Raw genomic sequence first — 20210 nt, 5'->3', positions numbered from 1 at the left:
GCAATGCTGCACGATTATTATTAAATCGTTCAAATTTAGAGCCTAACATAGAAAACTGTGCTTCTATTGCCAAACGAAATGATCCAAACTTGTTATTAAAGTATGTCTCATTGATTGTTAACTTTTGTCCTGGTTCTTTTCTTATGGGATGTAAAAAATTACGATCTTAAAAACTATATCCAGCATCTGTCGCATTATCTTTAAACTTTTGTATAAATAAATTATATCCACCATCCATTCCTAAACAATCTGCCTCACTTATTTTTTTATATAGTTTCATATTAATAAACATAGTACCATCATTTCCGATAGCACATTTTTCAGATACTGAAACATGTGTAATTATTTCATTCATATCCTGTATAACTTGTGTACGTACAGCTGGCCCTTTTGATTTATATGAATATAATTGTGAATGTGACTTTTGGTTTATAATACTTTATTTTACTATCATGTCCATCAATAAATAGTGTAACATTCTTAAAACCATCTGGATTGTTTATTATTGCTGATAGAATGCGAATACATGGTGATGAGAACATACTATCTAGATCTTGTTTTACCTTTTTATTCAATTCATTATAGTTTGTAATCCAGAACCGCTTATTATATAAATCATAAAATGTTGCATATGGCATAACAGTATGCATATCCTTTCCTGATACACCTGATACCATATGATATAATAATGCAAGTCCTTTTTCAATCTCACGGTATGGCCCTGGATATTCAATATTTCCATATAAAACAGTAAGAAGAAAATAAAATACAGGTATAAATCCAAATCTATTAAGTAATACATCCATTATATCATTTATTATATTATTCTTCATATCTTTAATAGCTGTTCCATGATTAAATCCATGTTGCATTTCAGGCTAAGATTTATCAAGAAAGTCCATTTATTATCAATTAAATTTTTAATTTCAATATCGAGTTGTTCAGTGTGTTGTGTTGTGTTCATTTTTATTTGTTGTTATGTGCTTTAAACAATCGCTCTTTATTTTCTCGTGGGAGGCTACCAATATAAATAAAAAAAGTCAATTTTTATTATTTTTATTGTAAATCAATAATTAATTCGGCCACTGATGGTTATACCGATCATAGCAATTTTATTATCTATATTACAGCTAGTAGGTTATAATTGGTTAGACAACTAATAGCAGGACGCCGATGGTGCACTCGTCGTCATGCAATTGCATAACACATTTGACCTGGGTGTCACGGAAGGCGATGCGAATGGAAGCTTCAAACACACACCATGAAGCTTGGACGAATTTATCAACGTCTGCATGCTCACTGGATCTTTCATAGATTCGTGGGTAAGGTGGAAGGCCACTGGGATGCAGCCCATACCAGTTGCCAAATGGGTCGAGCGCGCTTCGTTGCCCATTTTGAGCGTAGCTTCACATCCTTTATTTTTGGAGAAAGCTAAAGCTGTGATCCTGCGTCTCTTGGCTGCTGGAGATTCGTCTGTTTTTGCCACCGTGATGTTGCTGTTTGGGTGTTTCAAGAGCGCGTGCTTGCGAAAAGATGACACATTCAGGTACTCTTTTTTGCACTCGACTAGAGGGCAGCGAAATTTTCCATTCACCTTGGCGACGCAAATAACGACTATGAAAAAAATAATATTAGAAATCTGTTACTGAAATAGACACATTGTTTGCTTACTACCATGACCCAAGTTGAAAAGAAGCTCGTTGCAGTGATCTCTCGAGCGGTGGGCGAAGAGTGCATTTGCCGTTTCAAATGATTTCTGGCATGGAACGCAGTATGCATATCAGATCGTGAATGCTGGTCAGTCATTGTCAAGACAGGCACGTTCACACGGTGTTGTTCTGTTGCCATGATAACAAAACAAAGTAAAACCAAGGGACCTCCTGAAAAAGGGCTGTTGGCCAATCAGAAACTGGACGTGGACAGTCAAATGTTGGACGTGGAATCCCATACAAATTGGCTGAGGTTTGGACGTGGTGGATTAAAAGCTGGAGTTTTTTTGAATATTTCTCAGCAGAGCAAGCAACGGATTAATGCCGCCATTGTCTCCAATGTGAATGACATTCAGTTTTTGATCAACCACGTCCAAACCGATGGATTGCTGACCGATCAGAAGCTGGACGTGGAACGTGGACGTGGGCAGTCAAATGTTGGACGTGGAATCCATACAAATTGGCTGAGGTTTGGACGTGGTGGTTTAAAAGCTGGAGTTTTCATGAATATTTCTCACCAGAGCAAGCAACGGATTAATGCCGCCAATGTCTCCAATGTGAATGCCATTCAGTTTTTGATCAACCACGTCCAAACCGATGGATTGCTGACCAATCAGAAGCTGGACGTGGAACGTGGACGTGGGCAGTCAAATGTTGGACGTGGAATCCCATACAAATTGGCTGAGGTTTGGACGTGGTGGATTAAAAGCTGGGCGTGGAGAAGTTTTTTTTTGTCGAACATAAAATAAAATTATTGCTTGCCTGATTGTTGCTTGCCTGATTCTTATCGCTGTATTATTGTAGGCATTACAAAGATTCTTTGTTTCGGCATTTGTCCCAGCACTTGTAAGAATGCGAGACGAACCCTTTGAAATGACCTTATTCCACGCTGTTACAGGCTTCCGTAATTCTTTTTGATAGTGTGTCTTCCTGCAAAAACCTATGGCGCTTAACCTTACTCTTCGCCACGGCCCAGAATTGTTCTATTGGGTTAAGCTCAGGAGAATAGGGAGGGAGATACACACATTTGTATCCTCGATATTCAATATATTTCTTTATGTTTTCATGCGTATGAATGGGCGCATTATCCATAACTATGTAATAACCTTTCATATGCGGGTATTTGTCCATCTCATCTAGAGTCGTTTTAAGAAACTAATGTAATGACCTGTTACGGATCCTGAGCTGATATATCCATCGGCTTTTCTCTTCTTGACAGGCCTTGGTTTTTTCACACCAAATGTGATCAAACCAACGGCAGAGATTGCACCCAATATGGATGTTGTATTTGCTCTTGTTGTAGGCCGGGTAACAATAGTACGAGTACCTTTTGTGGACCATGCTCTTGATCGTTTCATATTGATATCAAAAGCGGATTCGTCAAGAAACACACAATTCGTCAAGAAGTTCATGTCCGTATTTTCCCATTTACGAACCCAATCGTACCGCTCTTCGATCTTTGCTAGACTGTTCCGTTCAATAGAATGGAAATCAGCCTTTTTCAGTGAAAGGTTGCATTCACTTCTCATAAAGTTATAAACAGTGCTACGTGAAACTTTGAGATTATCGAATCGCTTCAATAAATGCTCGGTAACCTCAATAACAGTAGCAGAGGGATTATCATCAATAAAGTCAATGAGAGTCATCTTATGTTCTTTGGTCAAGATACACTTACGACCTCCTTTTTCACTACTCTAAAAAATACTGTCAGGGAACGTATTATATTGCTTTACCCATTTCTGAGCAGTTCGAACGCGAATACCAAGTCGCCGAGCAGCTGCTGCAGCACTCATACACTTTTCAATCTTCAGGTCAAAAAATCTAACCTTATCCTGGACGGTATAGCGCACATAATCTCGTCTGGTATTTGCCTCCTTCATACAGACATCTTCGTTTTTTGGTTTTTGTATCAACATTGGACAGCTCGGAAACGACTCATTGATGGGTGCATCGTTCAAGTATTCAGTATGAGTTGCAATTGTCTCAACAATGAATTCATTCTCAGCAACGATGTAGTCCATAGGCTCAGGACCACCATTCTCATTGACGACGTTTCCATGCCCATCTTCAAATAGAAATATTGTACTCATGTCAACTTGTAAGGAATCAGAAAGAAAAGAAAGAAAATACTTGCAAAAGGAATCTCTGCCTTCCACTTGTGAAAGCGCGAATTTGATTTTGATTGGTTAGCGATTTCAATTTTAATTGGCCAGCGAATTCAATTCTAACGGCACCGACTTCGGTTGTTGGAAGCACTGTATGGCTGGACGCACCCTTTGAGTCAGCCTATTTATTTTTTCACATGCGGAATAGGAAAAGTGGCACACCACACACAGACACAGAGGCTCTTTTTGACAGACAGAAACGGAACAAACGAGTAAAAGGAACAGAGGCGGTCGGTCGGAGGTACCGGGGCTTGTGTCTATCTTCTTTTAAGGAAACGATGTGCACAGGTAAAAAGATATTTCGGAGATAGGCTTTATGGTTCGACACACTGACCATCCGTCCATCAAAAGCAAATAGAAGAGAGCGAGAAGGTGGGTGCTTGGGGGGGATGGGCGGGGGTGTGCTATAGGAGGATAAGAGAGAAAGCATAAGCGGAGAAACAATATGAGAGCAATATAGGAAATTAGCATTACATTGCCCTATATGTCGGTTCAAGGTTCATCCTTCATTATAATGCGCTTAATCCTAACAGCAGCAGTAGCAGCAGCAACAGCAGCAGCAGCAATAGTAGCAGAAGAACCGGGTGTACTGTTTAAAGTATATACCAGAGAGAGCAAACTATGCCTATTGCAGAGCTGTTGAAAAGATGGGGTGAACCCAAAAAAAGACCCGGAGCGGTAAGACATACCCAGCTTAAATCCAACAACACGATTCTACATGTACGCCACGGCAACAGCCGCAGCTGACGGTAATAGCAGCAGGATACTGCAGCAGCTAGCACTTGGTGGTAATAGTAGCTAGCTTCTAGTAGCAGCGACAGTTATGGTTTAGCATTCTCGGTTGGCACAAAAGTATACCGGCGGAAGGATCAGGAAGGATGATGAGAAGGAGGTGGGGGGGGGGTTACATAGTGCACAAAGAGCCTCTTTTCGAGGTGTGTGTGTGTGTGTGTGTGTGTGTGGGGAGGTGGGGGGCCTGTATATATAATCTTATTAGAAAAAAGGTCAAAAGGGAAGGATGATCGCTAATTCCGACACGTAACTAAAAAAGCATATGAAGTAGGGGTCAGCATAGCAAAAAGAACGAGGAAACCCTTTTTCATAGCACGCAGCGAACACAAATGACTAATTTGGTAATGATGCTATGCTACTAAACTCTTCGGGCTCCCCGTCCCTGGCAGCTAATATAAAAGGCCTGTCGAGAAAATGACTTTTGGAAAAATCATGCCTCTTTGTTTCTCATCCTTTTCATCATCATCATCATCATAAAAAGAGCCTCTTCTTCTTCTTCTTCTTCTTTCTTCTTTGATCTACAACAACAAAAACACACAAATTAACTCTGTATAAGGAAATCACAAACCATGGTTGCCACTCTCCAAACACCTCCACTCAACAATGGTTGGATGTACATTCGTTCCGTGGCTACTGGAAACGTCATTACCGCCTCTTCCAGCAATCAAAGCGACGCCTTACGATCACAGGTCATGGTTGCTCCCGCCAAGCGAAACGACCAGGAATTGTGGCGCTGGGACGGCCAGTTCTTGCGTAACAAGTCGAATGATTTAGTCCTCGATATTCGAAAAGGTAGTGTACAGCGATCTTCTTTTATGCAGCAACAAACGATGGTATGATATTGACATCGTCATTACAATCAGGCCGCCTTCGACTCATCCAAGAGACCGAGATCTGCTTATACACACCCAAATCCGAAAAAGAAGCGCATAACCAGCTGTGGGGCGTACGAGACGGAGCACTTGACGCATATGGCCGACAACAGCCCGGCAGTATGATCCACTCGCTCAGCAACGAAGATTGGGTCTTGGATATTCAGCACGCAACCCATCCGGACGACAACGTTGCAGCAGGCAGCAAGCTTATTCTCTTTCCGTTTCAGAACATGGACAACGACAGCCAGCAATGGATCTTCATCGACGAAAGCGACAGTGCGTTATTAGACGAGCCACCGGCGCTCCAAGCAACTGCGATGTTCAAGTCACCTTCTTCCTCTTCCACGATGAATCCGACTCCGTCGACGTCTTCCGCTTCCAGCTCGCCTGTGGTAGCCAATAGCAACAACGATTTGTCGGCCTCGGCAGAGTTATTTGCGCACGGGCTCAGTCCGGCTAAGCGAGGATCACAGAGCTCGGTTACATTGATATCCATCGAAGCTTACCGTGAAAATCATCAAATGGTCTATCTTGAACGGAACCCGCGTCTCAGGTAGGACATTCTCGCATACACACACACACACACACAGAGAAAGAGGGAAAATATAAGGTTGTGGGGGGGGGGGGAGGGTAACAAGCGGACACAGGGGCGGTTACTGAATTTGCTTTTTTATCTTTTCTCGGTTGCACAGCGACAAGGCGATTGCCATGGCAGCAGCTTACGAAACCTGGCAAAAGTGGAACCAAGAGCGAGTGAGCAGTCTTGACTATCCGGACCGGCCGCAGTTCCATGAAGTTGACAAGATCCGCGCATGTTTGCAGTCGACAGCGCAATCAGAGGTAAAAGGTCGGTGTGTGGTGTTGTGTGAGAGTGAGACTGACGCTGATGGATGGATGGATTATGGACGATGATAGGCAAGCCGCATATTTGATCAGTGCGATCAGCTGAGCAATCACAAGGAAACCGCACTCTGTTTGGCAAATCGTCTGGTCATCCAGCTCTACGAACAAGTGCTGACGACGCCCTAAGCAAAGCAACTCCGCTCCGCACAGACTGCCACCAAGCAACCAACCAAACAACAACCCCTTTCCTTTTCCTGTACCATATTGCGCGATTCTCACCACGGTCATTCGATTCTTTTGCACACACACACACATTCCCTTTTGCAATTTCTTCTCCCTTTTCTGGCATTACCAAGGACCCTCTCGCTATCTTCTAACGCCCTCATATTCACCCACCCAACCCTTCTTTACTGCACGCTCTCACATCCATCCATCCCCGCGCGCTATCATGTTTCTATCGTGAATTGTTGAATTTGTTTTTTCTATCAGCCAGTTTCTCCATGCTCCCTGTAAATCCCCCCCCCCACTTCCCGTTTGTTTATTCGCCTTTCTTATTCTGTTGTATGATATTATTTGCCTCCTACTTCTTGTATGATTTTCTTCTTCTTCTTCGTCACTATTTCTTTCCTTTCCACAAGGGGTGGAACCAAAGGACACAAAAAAAAGTTTATGTTTATTTTTGCGGCGCACCATCCATCCAATTTATTTTTTTGAAAATAAAGAAAAAAATACCCCAATTATCCATATTGGAAATAAAAAAAGCACAGGGCAATTTCGGATCGATCTTCGTTGTGTTAGTTTAACCGTGGCCAAGAAAATTGACAGCTGCAGGCAAGAAAATATTGGATGCATAAACATGCTGCAGCATTTGTAATTAAAGATGCGCTTTCTCTCGATGCATAGACGACACTCTGTAGGGGCAGTCTTTGCTCTATTATTACCGCATCTGCTGCTGCTGCTGCTATGTGAGTGGTTTGCATTACTACGCATCTTGCATGAAATTAACAAACTCGGCAGAAATCATCCCATTCGCGAGGCAGAAGTTCTTTTAGCGCAGTAGTGGCGGACCCAGTTTAAATTTCTAGCTATTCAGCCCAGTAGTGGGAAACTTTTCCTTTCTAGTAACACAAATCTATTCTTAGAAGGTTTTTTTTTGTGGACCGCAAGATCGTTGGTTTGTTTGTCGTAGTATAAGCATTCGTAAGCACCTTCGCTTTGCGGAACAAGAAAATTTGCACTTGTGCCCGATATTTCATATGTAGGGCTCATGGGTATCTTACGATACGGTCAAGGAAAGGATAAGCAGAAAGGGCAGGCGAAAATAAAAGAGAGATCCTATTGGTTTTCACTTTGGCCGTTCCTCCCCTTCCCATCTACTTGGCCAAGCTTAACTTTAAAGGCTTTCTGTTCACCGCTGTTACAAGTTTGGTGCTGGGTGCTGGTTTGCTGCTAGCACTGCTATTGCAACAGAGATAGAGTTTGGTGTCTCTGTGAAAGGTGGTCCAAGCACGTACCCCCATATGATCTCGGCCTCTCCCCCCACCAAAACATTGGCGTTTTGCTTCCGGTTAGCAGTAGCAGTAGGAGAAGCCCACTTTACAGCCAAATTATAAATATCAACGACAGCGCATCTTTTTTTTTTCACTTACACGATAAAGTCGACAGGCGCTGGTGTGAACAGTGTGCTACGTTTGTGATTCGGTATTTGTATTTTGGGTCTTTTGAAGCTGCATTATTATGATATTTTTTGTCGGTCAGTTCCTGCGGTTTCACTTTTGCTATCCGGCCGGCGTCGGGCGCTGTGCCCGGCCGCTACAAAGTCCATCTCTATACTGTAGTGCTGCTAAACCACAATAGTCAACAGTGAATATCAAATGAAAATCAGTGGTTACACACATGCATTTACCCCGTTTGGCGGGCTAGTCGGCGAATTCCTAAGCTTTTGGGTTTCCGTATGTGTGAGCCCGTGTAGTACCTTATTTCTCTCTCTCTCTCTCTCTCTGTGTTCTAAAAGCTGTAGTCTAGGATGGGTTCTTACCATTACTATGGAAAGCTGTTACTCAAGTCAGTGATACTAGTAAGAAAAAGAACTACTGGGCCGGAACGTTCTTTCTATTACGCGCACATGTACATGTATTATACGCGAGATCCTTCTTATTACTACTTGCTATACGTCCTACACATGCTATTAAAAGTGCGCGCCGTAAACTTTTTTGTGATAATAATCGTATTACTAATCTGAGCTTTGACAAAAAGAGAATGACCCATATAGAATATCAACGTTGGGGTCCTTTTGCCTTCTATCATTACAAGTATTGACCACGTCTTTATATTACAACACTGCATCCTACCATAAGCATGAAGTGAAGATAACTTGAATGATGTAGGATATACCTATTATACTAGTGGAGCCAAGATTGCGTGCAGCCAATCGGGAGTACTAAATCTAATACTATTGAGAAGCAGCCTTAATTCTGCTGTTAGTGTTGTTGGCGTTGTTGAGACGAGCAAGAAGAAGGTGAGACGAAAAGATACCACTACACAAAGGGAGTTGCAATGCTGGTACCACGTTGAAGGGTCTACATACACTATCCCATAAAATGAAACGGACGACCAAGGCAGCTGGTTCCTAGAAATCGGGACCCGCTGTGCATATATTCCACATGTAGCTTATTTTGAACCTGATCACTCTTTTCTTTTGGAACTCCCGCCGTCTTTTTTAGTATAACTTAAAGCTCGTTTTTCTTGTTTATACTATCATACACGGCATAGAGCGAGATATAAACCACGATTTTACGATTTGTCTTCAACAACAAGGCCATGATCCAGCAAAACCAGGGATTCAGGATCCTATAACAGTACCTTGGATTTATACACATGATGATGGTAGTGTCATTATAAAAACGTAATTGGAACACACGCACTCGTTGTTTCGTTAGATATCTATGATCAGCACGGGAAATTTTCTAGTCAATACCTGTCAATACTGATGAAGACTGTTATTTTATGTCAAAGCTGGTTAGTAAGAGTGATACTAGGCTACCACCAGGTATAGCTAGAAGTTTTTTTGTTAAACCTAGTTAAATGCTTTTGTTTATGTGGTTAACCATTGTGAAAACTGGTTAAAAAAGTGGATTTGAGTAAAACATAGCAAATAAAGGTTGCAATCTAAAATAACATTTTTTAACATTGTGAAGAACGCTAAGCAGTAGTGGAAGAATTCAGGTGTAATCTAGTAACAGATTTTCAAAGTATCACCGAGCCTTGAGCCATATGGTCTAAAGTCAGGATACACATGATAAACGTTATGTTGAGGCGATTTAGCTGACTGCAAAGTTCCAACCACACAATCAATGTTATCTGCTTCGGCAACATAGAGCCTGTTGTTTCGTCCGTCATGTGGCGGTGGTCCATAAGGCATTCCATACTGGGCTGTCTTGTGCATCAATTCTCTGGCCCAAGTCATAGTTTTTCAAACGAAACACTGTCATTGCTTTCAGAAGAATCTCGTGCATGATTCTGATATGGTCGTTTTGTTGATCCTGATAGTTGACTCGAAAAAGAAATTGTGCGCGCTCCTGCACTGCATATTTTTAGGAAGTTGATGCATTTATTAATTCTTTGAACGACAAGAAGTAAACCCAAGGAAAGAAAAAGTCAATGCTTTTCCTCATTTTCTTGTTGTGGTATGGCTTGCCGTCTTTCTGCAAGTCGTTCTTGCCAGTTCCTGAGACACCAATCAACAAAAAAATGGTCGAATTGTATTGTCACAGATTCCGCAGTATGTCATTAATGTGTCAAACGGGTTGTTTCAGAAGAAAAAGAAACGCGTCTCCTTTTCTCCCTTTCTCATCTCCCTTCTCCTCAACCAAGCTTACTGCCTTGTCAGATCCACCAACCCAAACAAAAATCCTAAAAGACCTTGCATCGGCTGTACGCGATGTATGATCCCAGCTTGCCAATTAGCAACAGCAACAGCAGCAACCATCACCACTACCGCCGCGACAGCCACGCACACAGCCAACAGAAATAATTAGACAACCGAATCTTTCAAACAGTAAAGGCCGTACTAATCTCAAAGCTATAACCAAGCGTTACATTGTCGCTAATACAGCATGAATGAAGGGACAAAAGAAGCAGTTTACAATACACTCGAATCTTACGCCAACTCCTCATTAGCAAACGTGCAAAAAAGTATGGATCGCGTGGCGAGTAAGTTTATCTTACTACGTGGAGCAAACTGGATGTCGACGACAAGGAAGAAGCCATCGCTACATTGAATTCACTAGCACAAGAAAAAAAGGATGTGGCGTTTAAAAGGTGTGAGATCATTTGGTGTGCTGATCACTTGCTGTCTGAATGCTGGAACAACAGATATAGGCAGCGTAAAGGCAAACAACAACGCAAGTAAGCATAATGACTGGTATAGTTGCAAGGCTACATTAGCAGGAGTATGATATTTTTTTGCCTTGTCTTTTCTATATCTTATTTGCACTGACGAGCATTACAATCAAAATCTAGAACGACAGCCACACCACCCATGTCCCCCAGTGAATACACAACTGCAAGCGAAACTGGCGACCGTGCTACATTGACAGGGTAAATAACACTTTTTAAATGTATGAAGTCAATAGATTTTAGACTAGTAGGTAGCTGCGTCTTGGATCAGTATTTACACTTTATGGATGATTCAGACCGCCCAGACCTGAGCTAAGCAACGACTCACGGTAAGATAGTTTTTACTTTTGTTCCTTAAACTTTTCATGTCTTAAATACTGCGAGTAGTATATAGATCATCAGGTACGAGGTCAATTCACACCGTTCCTGTCACGTAAGTCATGTACTTTTTGGTGCTTAATTCGACACTCTATATGTGTCCTCACACGACCTCAAACCCAATCTAGATCATCCTCTCCACAAGAAACCACTGCTCAGACTATTCAAAATGCTGGCGAGTATGTTTACTATTTTTTAAGAAAGAAGATATCGCTTTTACACATATCGTTTTTAACGATACTGTATACTATATAGTATCTCAGATGCGCAAGAAACTGTTGCTCCCTTAGACAAAACCGTTTGCAAGTAAGTATATAATTTTAGTTAAGAAAAAACAAGACAACTCCCCTAACCAGCATTTCTCATTGAATTTCCATATAATCCCAGTGATGCTCTTAGCTCGAACCAACGATGCCGTCGAACAAGACAAGCAACGTAAGTCACGTTTTCATAAAATGTAAATTCAAGGCATAAGAAGGAGTAACGTATGTACATTTCATTTACACTGTTTATCATAGATCTGTACAAGACGGACAGCATCGAGAAGGAGGAGCAACAGAAGGATTAGACAGCATCAAGCAATCGAAGAGCGGGACGTGGACGTGGCGGTAAAAAACGTCGTAACAACGTCATAGTAGCAGAAAGAAATTCCTCCACAATGTACACAAGAGAGCAGTGACGGTGACACGCCTTTGAAAAAGAAGAGCCGCATGTAATAAAGGTGTAGTAGTGATAAGGTTTAGTGTGGTAAGTTCGCAAAAGAATAATACGTAGTTCATGTGAGGAGGTCTTTGTGAGTTATAAGTGATGCGCTTAATATGGGTTTATTTGGGTTACTTCTGGTGAATTACTAGTAATGAAGGCTGGTGAATATCGGTAGATTCTTGTGAAAGTTATATTTGGTGGATCTGGGTGAAATTGTCATTTTCACCTTAACAAAAATCAACCACGTTTAACGAAATTCAACTAAATATCACTAAAATATTTACCGTGGTGTAAAGACGTGTCATATTTGTCCTGATGATGGTTAATGATGTGTCGAGCTTATATATGATCAAATTTATAAATTATCAGATAGTAGCGATGGTAGCTCAATCAAGAAGCAAAACAACAAGAAGAATCCTGACAGCAATGATAATACCACCGCATTAATGGAATCACATATTCACCAGGTACAACTTCATTTGGAAGAATAAGAAGTAGGAAAAGGCGAGCAAGATGGCTCCGTTCGTAGATGGCTTGTTGAATTGAAGGCGTCCATTTGCGCCCTTCAAACTTCAGTAATTTTATTAAGCAGGTATCTATACATAAAACAAAAGTATGCAAGGGCGATCTACTCACTATTATTGACCTTAGCACTGCCGATTCTTTGTTTCCCTTTAATGTTTTATTAGCACACTGACATAAGCACCACTCAGTAAGATTAAACTACATTTATAATACAGGCGTCATAATCGATCTACTGTACTCAAAGGATACAAATTCGAGCAGACCAAAGTGTTTAAAACGCGGTCAACATGCATAAGAACTATTTGCACGGTCATTGCGCAAGCTTTATCGCCTTCTTGTCGCCTCTTGGAAGTGACGTTTGGTTCAAGAATCACGCTTTGAAAACAGGCGCAATTTTCTGCATCTGAATCAGGTGAAAACCAAAATGACAAGAAAATCGTGTTGTGATAAGCTACGTGCAAGAGAGAGAGAGAGAGAGGAGCAGCTGAAAACAGACTTTCCAACTTTAAGATCTAGCAGTTATACTAGCCTGTTGGCGTATGCTCTGGTGTTGCCTCTTATAAAATAACCCCTTTTCACAAGAAGGGTCGCACCATATCCGCGGTAACAAGCAATTTAGGCGATCACAGAAGGTGAAAAGGAGTGTCAAAGTGTGATAAAGCGCGTTGTGATCGTGTTACTGTCGTCTGTCATTGTTCTGCGCTTTGTTTAGCACGGAGCTGTGGGTGGGCAAAAAAAATAAGGAACTTGTCAAGCACATGAAAAAAAAGGCAAAGCAAAAAAAAATAATAAAGCGGTAAAAACGTATATGAGAAGAGTGCGAAAAGAAAAAGATTGTTTTATTTTGTTTATCATTTTGTTTATTTGTGTGTAATAATGTGTGTAATAAATAATCTGTTCGTTCCTCACCCTCCACTGACCCGCACTGGTACATTGCAGTCATCTCTTCATGGCGGACCACTGAGCCCATCCAATCATCAGAAGAATCTGTACAATCGCCAGCACTGGCACGGAACTGATCATAGCACGGACAGTGACTCCCGCGCATACAGCCCAACGCCTTTCCAAAACGAACTAAAGTGAAGAAAAAGAAAAAGAAAGGAAAAGCGAAACTGCTCGCTTTATATAGACGTTTTTTGACTGTCACGCTCGGGACTTCAAAAAGTTCCACCAAGTTCCATGGATTTTCATTGGCTTTTGCTCAATAGTATGGCTTTTAGCATATGGCTCAAAGGGACTATCACGAAAGGAAAAGAAAGGGGGTGTGCTTGGTGGTCAAGTAAACAAATGTGCTGCGGCGGTAGTGGTACGTGTCTCTCACCATGGGCAGCTGTACCTCCGACGACGACGTCGCCGCTTGGTTGCGAGAGGTCCGTGCACGGCACCGTGTCAAGCGAAAACAAAGACACGAATGCGAATGAGCAAGTACATTCACGGAAGAAATGCTTTTCTGTGAGCAGTAAATGACGGAAATATGAGTGACTGACAAGGTAGACACCTCACCATCAGTGAACATTGAGAACACCATGCACTCAGCAGCCAGGTTACATTCCTTCACCCAACAAGACAAACAACGTGTGTATATAGCGTAGTTCACAGTACTTTTAATATTGTCTTTTGACTGTGTGTGTGGTACGTAATGTTATGTGTGTGCAGAAAAAGATGCCCCCATCGCTGCACTTTATAATAAAGACTCGTTATCTTCTATGCTTAACCGTGCTCGTCAACTGTTGCTTTACCATCTTCGCTATCCGCCAACAGTTCTCTGAACCACGCCGTGTAACCTCATCCTTCCATCCTCCATCCCAGTTTATGCTACTGCGAAAGTTCTATCCTCCATCCCAAGCATGTGCTGCTGCAGATACGTTGGCCCGCTCATAAATAAGTATCCGCTGCCGCTAGTGAATTCGACTCATTCCTTCATTGTTTTTCATTGCTGCCGATAAAGTGAATCGGTTCGTTTGTTTTTGTGCGGTTCTACGTTCTTTTAAAACAGCGTTCAAGATCCATTGGGACGATCAGAAGAATAACACTACAAACGATGACTTCTTCCAACGTTTGACACTTTTGCGCGTAATTCGTTGCTCCATTTATTACCTTGTTCACTCGCCATCCCATTGTGCATTTCGAGTGCGAAGTCAATTGGCCAAATCGTTGCGTCACAATGCGCTTTCACTCTACATAGTTTTCGTTTCAGGGGAAAGCTGTTGGAACGTTCAAGGTTTGACACACGCGTAACTTTGTCACTATTCAAAAGAGAAAGATCTGTGTTGCACTCTTTTGCTTCCTTGATGATTTGCGTATGCTATGATTGTCAATAGTGTGGGTTTGTGCGTACGTGATCGGAGCCTTCGTTATGTGATAATAAAAAAGAAAAGAGAGACGCAGCGAATTTACCCCTACTGTTGCCTGTTTTCACAGCAAAATTCACATTGTGTCTCTGATCGTCTCTTTGCAGACTTCTTGTCGTTTCCGAATTAATGATGTTATGATAAAACCCGAGAGAAAAATCATGCTCTTTTGCAGTTGCTTTTTATATACGTTAAGAGCACCGTTTACTGTGCATTACGTCCCACTTAGCTTAACATATAGTCCCTTGTAATTACGATCCGCTTAATATTCTATTATGTGTTGTCTTTAGATGCCACCGAAAAGTGTGCTGGGGACGAGCAGCTTCTTCGCTACAAGACTTTTCCCAGCAATAATTTCATTCACGACTGGTGCATTGATTGGTGGCAAGGTGGCATATCAATTTAAAGTTGGCAGGGGTAGTAATATGTGTTTGCTCTTGGACTACATGCGTTTGCTTTAAATCATGTAGTTTCTCCCCGTATAATGGACGCTCCAAGGCTATATTTTTGGTTTGAGCCACTGATCCGGTCAAGTGTACGAAAATGTTCACCAAGCTCATGTCACCTTTACCAATAGGTCAAAAAGAACTTCGTTTCTGGATCGCTTTCAAAGGCATTGCATACCGTGGGCGATAGCTGATAATGAGCGCCGAAATGACTATCTGTCCCTCCAATAGGGATCGTCGCTTCACAGAAATACTCATAATTCCTAGATTTCAATGGAAGTTTTCCCAACAGTGGATCATGATGTTTGGGGAATCGTTTGGTCATATAAATGTGTGGACAGTAGCATATCATCAAATAAAAAATTAAAGGAACAAGATGGGCGGTGGATTTGAGGAAATCACAACGTTATTTGCCCGACGTTGGTCAACATCCAAACTTGGGTTGAACCGTTTTTTAAATGCGGTGCTTTCCGTCTTTGCACCATCATCTCATCGATCATACACGGCGCTCAATGTTGTTACTGTAGGTGGAAGTTCAATTTCATCCTGTACGTGGCTGGACACGCTGATAATTACGCCTTGCGGTATCAATCGACGCTCAAGCGAGGCCTGCCCTTTCCCCATCATGTTATCGAACAGCTAATGAAACACCTTGTAGCCAAACAAATTGCAGAGTAGATAGTCTGCAAGAGAGACATTACCGAAACTACAATAACGTTTATGTGCAATACAGTAAAGTGTATAACAATATAATAGAATCTTTTTAAAAGACCAATCTGGACGCATCACCAAAACAAAGAGACCCTCGATATGTGTACAAGCAATGATGTATGGCGTGAAGGTGGACTACGATGCCCTTGTGCAAACATAGCCTGGGCGAAAAGGAACCGAAACTGGAACACTAACAAACATGAAGCAAGGGTGAGTGTTTCTCAGCATTGATTCCGGGGACAAAATAGCTGTAAAAGATAACGAACAACAGCGCAAAGCATGTGTTATTTCCATTTCTATATATAAAAGACGTAGAATTTATGCATTATTTTGGGCTACAAGAATCTTTCTATACTAACTCGGTTCTTGCAACCATTTATCTTATCACGTCATTTTCTCTAATAAATTTTGATTCATACTTTTCAATGCATTGTATAATATATCGCTGTCAATAACGTTTCGAGGTTACGTTCCTCAGTTTGCCCCTTAGATTTCGATAATCTGGAGGTTTAACAGATATGCTACCGTACTAGATGACGAAGAGCTATATAGTTATGCAGGAAGGGAGATGGGTTAGTCTTTTCGGCAGTGCCCACATGATCAACGCAGCGGATGCCTTTTTTATAACCAATCTTTTGCAAAATAAAGTTAAGGAAACGAGATCACGGATACAGTAGTGAAAAAAAATTGTGTATATCAATAGTACAAGCACATTTTAAAATGACAAAAGTTAAATTTACAAAGCTAATTACGATATTCTCCAAGAACAGAATCTATTGCAAAATCCACATGCTGTTGCTGTTGGTCCCTTATACTACATTCAGCGCTATTATTCGTCGTCAGACAGGTTGTACTAGCAGTAGTATCAGTTGCCATGACCACATCTGTCGTCCCAAACAGACCCATACCCGCGAATAACTCTACCGGTAACGTTATACTAGAATCAATCGATGCTTCCAGCGGTGCCATAGCTTCATCCAATAATAACTCTGTCGGTATTCCGGCTACATCAGTGGACAATGATGACGAAGCTTCAAAAGCAGTGACAGGATTGTTGTTACTGCTGTTGCTAGGTTCGTCAAAGAAATATGGAACAGGCGAAACACTCGATTCCAAACTTGAAGCGTTGTTCGAGGTATCAAATAGTTCTACTGACGGTACTGGAGAAGCGGTTGACCTCAAAAATAGTGACGATACAGTTGTGTCGGTGTTACTATTGTCGTTGTCGTTGTCGTTGTTCCCTGAAGGCGGGGCCGGGTATTGTTCGAAAAATTCGGAGAGTTTCTTTTCAATCAGGAGCATAGATGTCCAAATAGCCCAGCGATGATTCGATGTAATCGTACGCACGGCTTCCAAATGGTGCCAGGTCTGCAAATCCCATGGATCACGGCGATACTTGAGCATCAGAATCTTGGCACTCGTTTCCAGAGCAGAAGCAACAAGGCCATGGGGCAGCCATGCTGGTTGATTGTTGTAGTTGGCAGGTGACGCCAGATATATGCGCGTCTTTTCCAATAAGTCGACCGCCATGGGCACAACTAAATGCATCCGGATCACGACTTCTATATCGTCTAAATCGATCGGCATCTCCATGTCAATGTTGGTAGTCGCTACAGGTACTGGTATTCGTCCATGTCGTCGATTCCCGGAAAGCGGCCTGCTTTCATAGATGCCGTCAAGCTTGGCTGTTAATACATACAGTTTCAGGAACGAAAAGTGGATCTTGTAGAGTATATATGTAGATTCGATTGTGTATTGTTGTTGAGTAGACCATCGGTGTCGGTTTGTTTCGATAAATACGCTGAATTGGTTGAGAACGCTGTTCAAGGCCTCTTCAATGTCGACCTGCGCGAGTGATAACGCGGTGCTATCTGAAAGGGTTGTCGAAATAAATGATGGCCGGCGTCGAAAGATGTTTTGTTTGCTTTCAGGAAAGTACATGAAAAGTCTGCTGCTGAATTGCGATATGACGGATTGGCAGTAAAAGCTTTCGATCAGGTAATGATATGACTTGAACATGCGAACGTTATTGTTTTCTTGGTCGAATCGATACGATGCAGATTCTTCGACTCGCGCAGGTGGGAAAGGACGCGTGAATTTGTTTAGTACTTCTCGGGGTACTTGGTCCACTACAAGGGTTACACAGATTAATCCGTGATGCGGGTAGTGTATGGGTCCAATAAATGGAACCGTCCCTCGTTCTTGATTAATCCAATATGTGTACATATATACATACTTTCGATACACCCTCGCATAGTGCAGTTGTATGCTGACCAAAATGTCATTAAACACGACTCTTCTTCGACATCCGACATCCTCTGTCTTGTTTTGAGAAACAATCCAACCCGCGTAGCAATCATGTGTCCCAATGCAAACAGAGACATGCCCCGCTTGGCATATCCAAATGTAACCTCGAACAAGGCCAACAGAATAAGTGCCTGGTATCTGCTCAAGCTTGCCTCGGCGGACGACTTGTTGATGAGGACGTAGGCGTAGTTGAGAAATGCATTGCGATGGGTTTCCGTAGTTACAGTCTCCCACAATGCGACGGGTTTGCCTTCCAAAAGCTGAGAAATGTATGCAGTTGTACCATAAATGACGGTCATCAGCAGCGGATCTGCCGAATCTGTCCAGTAACTCTGCATGATCATGGTCTTGTTGAACATGAGCGAGTAGGGATGGATGCAAAAGAAACATTCAATGAAGCGCATAGCCTGCTGAGGTGGTAAAGAGTTGAGTGGATTGACTGCATTATCGGCTGCATCCCCAAAAAAGTCCTTGCTGTGATCAATTTGCAAGCTGTACAGGGTGAAATCTGGCTCAATGTAATTGTCCAGCGACAACCTGCTGAACCGTCGAATCATAATGTTGATCAAGTCGGACGTCATCCATGTAAAGTACTGGAGCATATCGTACATTTTGACATTGCTCACCAACTTTGCGAGTTCGCCAGCTTTGGTCATCTTTTGTCCTTCCACGATCTCGTTACAAGCACTGTTGTCCGGCCCGAAGAAGGCAGAGAATATGTCTTTGATATAGTACTGGAGACCGATCTCTTTACCGCTAAACAAATAGGATGTGTCGTTGGGCGTTTTGGTGTAGGAAACATGCTCAAAGATGAACTCTTTGCACAGTGATGACGACAGGGACGGTATCGGTTCTTCGTTCCGGGCCAGCACAAGTTTGTTGACTACAGCGTTCTTGGGCGGACGTCCGACGGGTGCCGGCTTGGCATACAAACAGTTTGTGTCTTTGGCTTGGCATCGTTGACATGGCCTGTTGCCATCGCATTTCACTTTCTTTAATCGGCACGGTAAACAGCTGATTTTGCGCTTAGTCGTCGTCTTTGTCGTTGTCCTGGTTTTTGAGGCGGAATGATCCTGTTGGGCATTAGGTTTACCCATTCTTTCTATTCGGTGTTGGCTGGATTCAGCGGGTTGTTATGGAAGTACAAAGGGGTAGGCCAAGGGAGAAGAACACAAAGCGTAGAACAACGGGAACAGATAAAGAGAGAGCCAAGTGCTCAGCAGCAGTAACAGATGGTATGTTTGGAAGACCCAAGGTGTCACCTGGTCCATAGGGTAGGTCGCGTTGCATTGTCTGGAGTGAACTGGATTTGCAAATATTGCTGACCAAGCCTGCAGCCTGCACATATAAGGCAATTGGTCGCCACAACATGTGGGGATATAGACCAAGGACTTCTTCAACACATCAAATGCCTCATGGGTCACTTCTTTGCCCGATATACTATAGCTTCTTAATGTATATGTCTCTTATTCAATAGCAATGTATCGTGATAGTGGTTTAGTGGAAGAAGAACCATGTCTAATTTGAACTTGACATAACTTCAAGTGTCACGTGTTTCGAAACTTCCAGCAACTCAAAGAATGATTTGCCCTCACCAATATGCTGACTTGCCATCTTTTAATGGTTATTCTTACTCCACTGCTACATATAAGTGACTTTATGTATGCATGGCATGAAGGGCTCTGTAGCAAATATAGCACTAAAAACAGTTATTACGATACAAGCCGCTCCTATATAAGCTGTCACAACCATGACAACATTTTCTAAATGAGCATACTAGAGTCATGTACAACGCCCCATTAATCATAATATAACCAATTGTACATAACTGTTTTAGAAAGCTTATTGTATAGATCCACTGATATTAAAACAGAGCTTTGTAGTGCGGATGACACATGTGGTATTTCTTAGCTTATGATCCATATAGACACTGTAGTAACGTGGAGTCAGTGCTACCACTAGCATATAGTGTATACTGAGTCCCTGTAAGGGCTTAGTCTCAAGG

The 20210-nt window shown here is 42.2% G+C and overlaps 6 protein-coding genes across 6 annotated transcripts; 4 read left to right on the top strand and 2 right to left on the bottom strand.

Annotated features, from left to right (window-relative positions):
• Positions 1–1148: 1148 nt before the first annotated feature.
• BDB00DRAFT_867709 (uncharacterized protein) lies at positions 1149–1848 on the bottom strand (the record flags this gene model as incomplete). Its single annotated transcript, XM_053126375.1, has 3 exons — positions 1149–1246; positions 1357–1566; positions 1647–1848. The coding sequence occupies 3 exons, from the start codon at positions 1846–1848 to the stop codon at positions 1149–1151; spliced, it is 510 nt and encodes a 169-aa protein (XP_052984319.1).
• BDB00DRAFT_800897 (uncharacterized protein) lies at positions 1849–2497 on the top strand (the record flags this gene model as incomplete). The annotated part of the gene is made up of 1 exon (XM_053121820.1): positions 1849–2497. A coding segment is annotated over exon 1 (526 nt), but the record flags the coding sequence as incomplete, so codon positions are not given.
• A 920-nt stretch (positions 2498–3417) lies between these two features.
• BDB00DRAFT_496509 (uncharacterized protein) lies at positions 3418–4820 on the top strand. The gene is made up of 6 exons (XM_053117592.1): positions 3418–3674; positions 3726–3807; positions 3923–4162; positions 4226–4246; positions 4417–4552; positions 4637–4820. The coding sequence occupies exons 1-5, from the start codon at positions 3651–3653 to the stop codon at positions 4515–4517; spliced, it is 468 nt and encodes a 155-aa protein (XP_052984317.1). The 5' UTR covers positions 3418–3650; the 3' UTR covers positions 4518–4552; positions 4637–4820.
• A 538-nt stretch (positions 4821–5358) lies between these two features.
• On the top strand, positions 5359–6570 carry BDB00DRAFT_755289 (uncharacterized protein; the record flags this gene model as incomplete). Its single annotated transcript, XM_053118828.1, has 4 exons — positions 5359–5461; positions 5530–6094; positions 6234–6381; positions 6457–6570. 4 exons carry the CDS (start codon positions 5359–5361, stop codon positions 6568–6570), a joined length of 930 nt encoding a protein of 309 aa, XP_052984316.1.
• Positions 6571–10924: 4354 nt separating this feature from the next.
• On the top strand, positions 10925–11772 carry BDB00DRAFT_867705 (uncharacterized protein; the record flags this gene model as incomplete). The annotated part of the gene is made up of 6 exons (XM_053126374.1): positions 10925–10983; positions 11079–11111; positions 11289–11339; positions 11416–11466; positions 11548–11595; positions 11679–11772. The coding sequence occupies 6 exons, from the start codon at positions 10925–10927 to the stop codon at positions 11770–11772; spliced, it is 336 nt and encodes a 111-aa protein (XP_052984315.1).
• Positions 11773–16254: 4482 nt separating this feature from the next.
• On the bottom strand, positions 16255–19695 carry BDB00DRAFT_800847 (uncharacterized protein). The gene is made up of 2 exons (XM_053121819.1): positions 18135–19695; positions 16255–18027 (listed from the first exon to the last, which is right to left on the bottom strand). Exons 1-2 carry the CDS (start codon positions 19300–19302, stop codon positions 16643–16645), a joined length of 2553 nt encoding a protein of 850 aa, XP_052984314.1. The 5' UTR covers positions 19303–19695; the 3' UTR covers positions 16255–16642.
• Positions 19696–20210: the final 515 nt, after the last annotated feature.

This window comes from Zychaea mexicana (genome assembly GCF_025766255.1).
Source record: "Zychaea mexicana strain RSA 1403 chromosome Unknown BDB00scaffold_6, whole genome shotgun sequence".
NCBI lineage: Eukaryota > Fungi > Mucoromycota > Mucoromycetes > Mucorales > Lichtheimiaceae > Zychaea > Zychaea mexicana.
The sequence above is the reverse complement of the archived record's forward strand: the minus strand, read 5'-3'. Positions and strand labels throughout refer to the sequence as shown.

Bases quoted from the DNA above. Each gene is read 5' to 3' on its own strand.
- BDB00DRAFT_496509 (XM_053117592.1), top strand. From the start codon at position 3,651: ATGGGTGCATCGTTCAAGTATTCA. The intron at 3,675-3,725 runs GTATGAGTTGCA...GCAACGATGTAG, and splicing joins GTGCATCGTTCAAGTATTCA to TCCATAGGCTCAGGACCACC. The intron at 4,163-4,225 runs GTAAAAAGATAT...GTCCATCAAAAG, and splicing joins TAAGGAAACGATGTGCACAG to CAAATAGAAGAGAGCGAGAA.
- BDB00DRAFT_800847 (XM_053121819.1), bottom strand. From the start codon at position 19,302: ATGGGTAAACCTAATGCCCAACAGGATCATTCCGCCTCAAAAACCAGG. The intron at 18,028-18,134 runs GTATGTATATAT...TAACCCTTGTAG, and splicing joins TATGCGAGGGTGTATCGAAA to TGGACCAAGTACCCCGAGAA.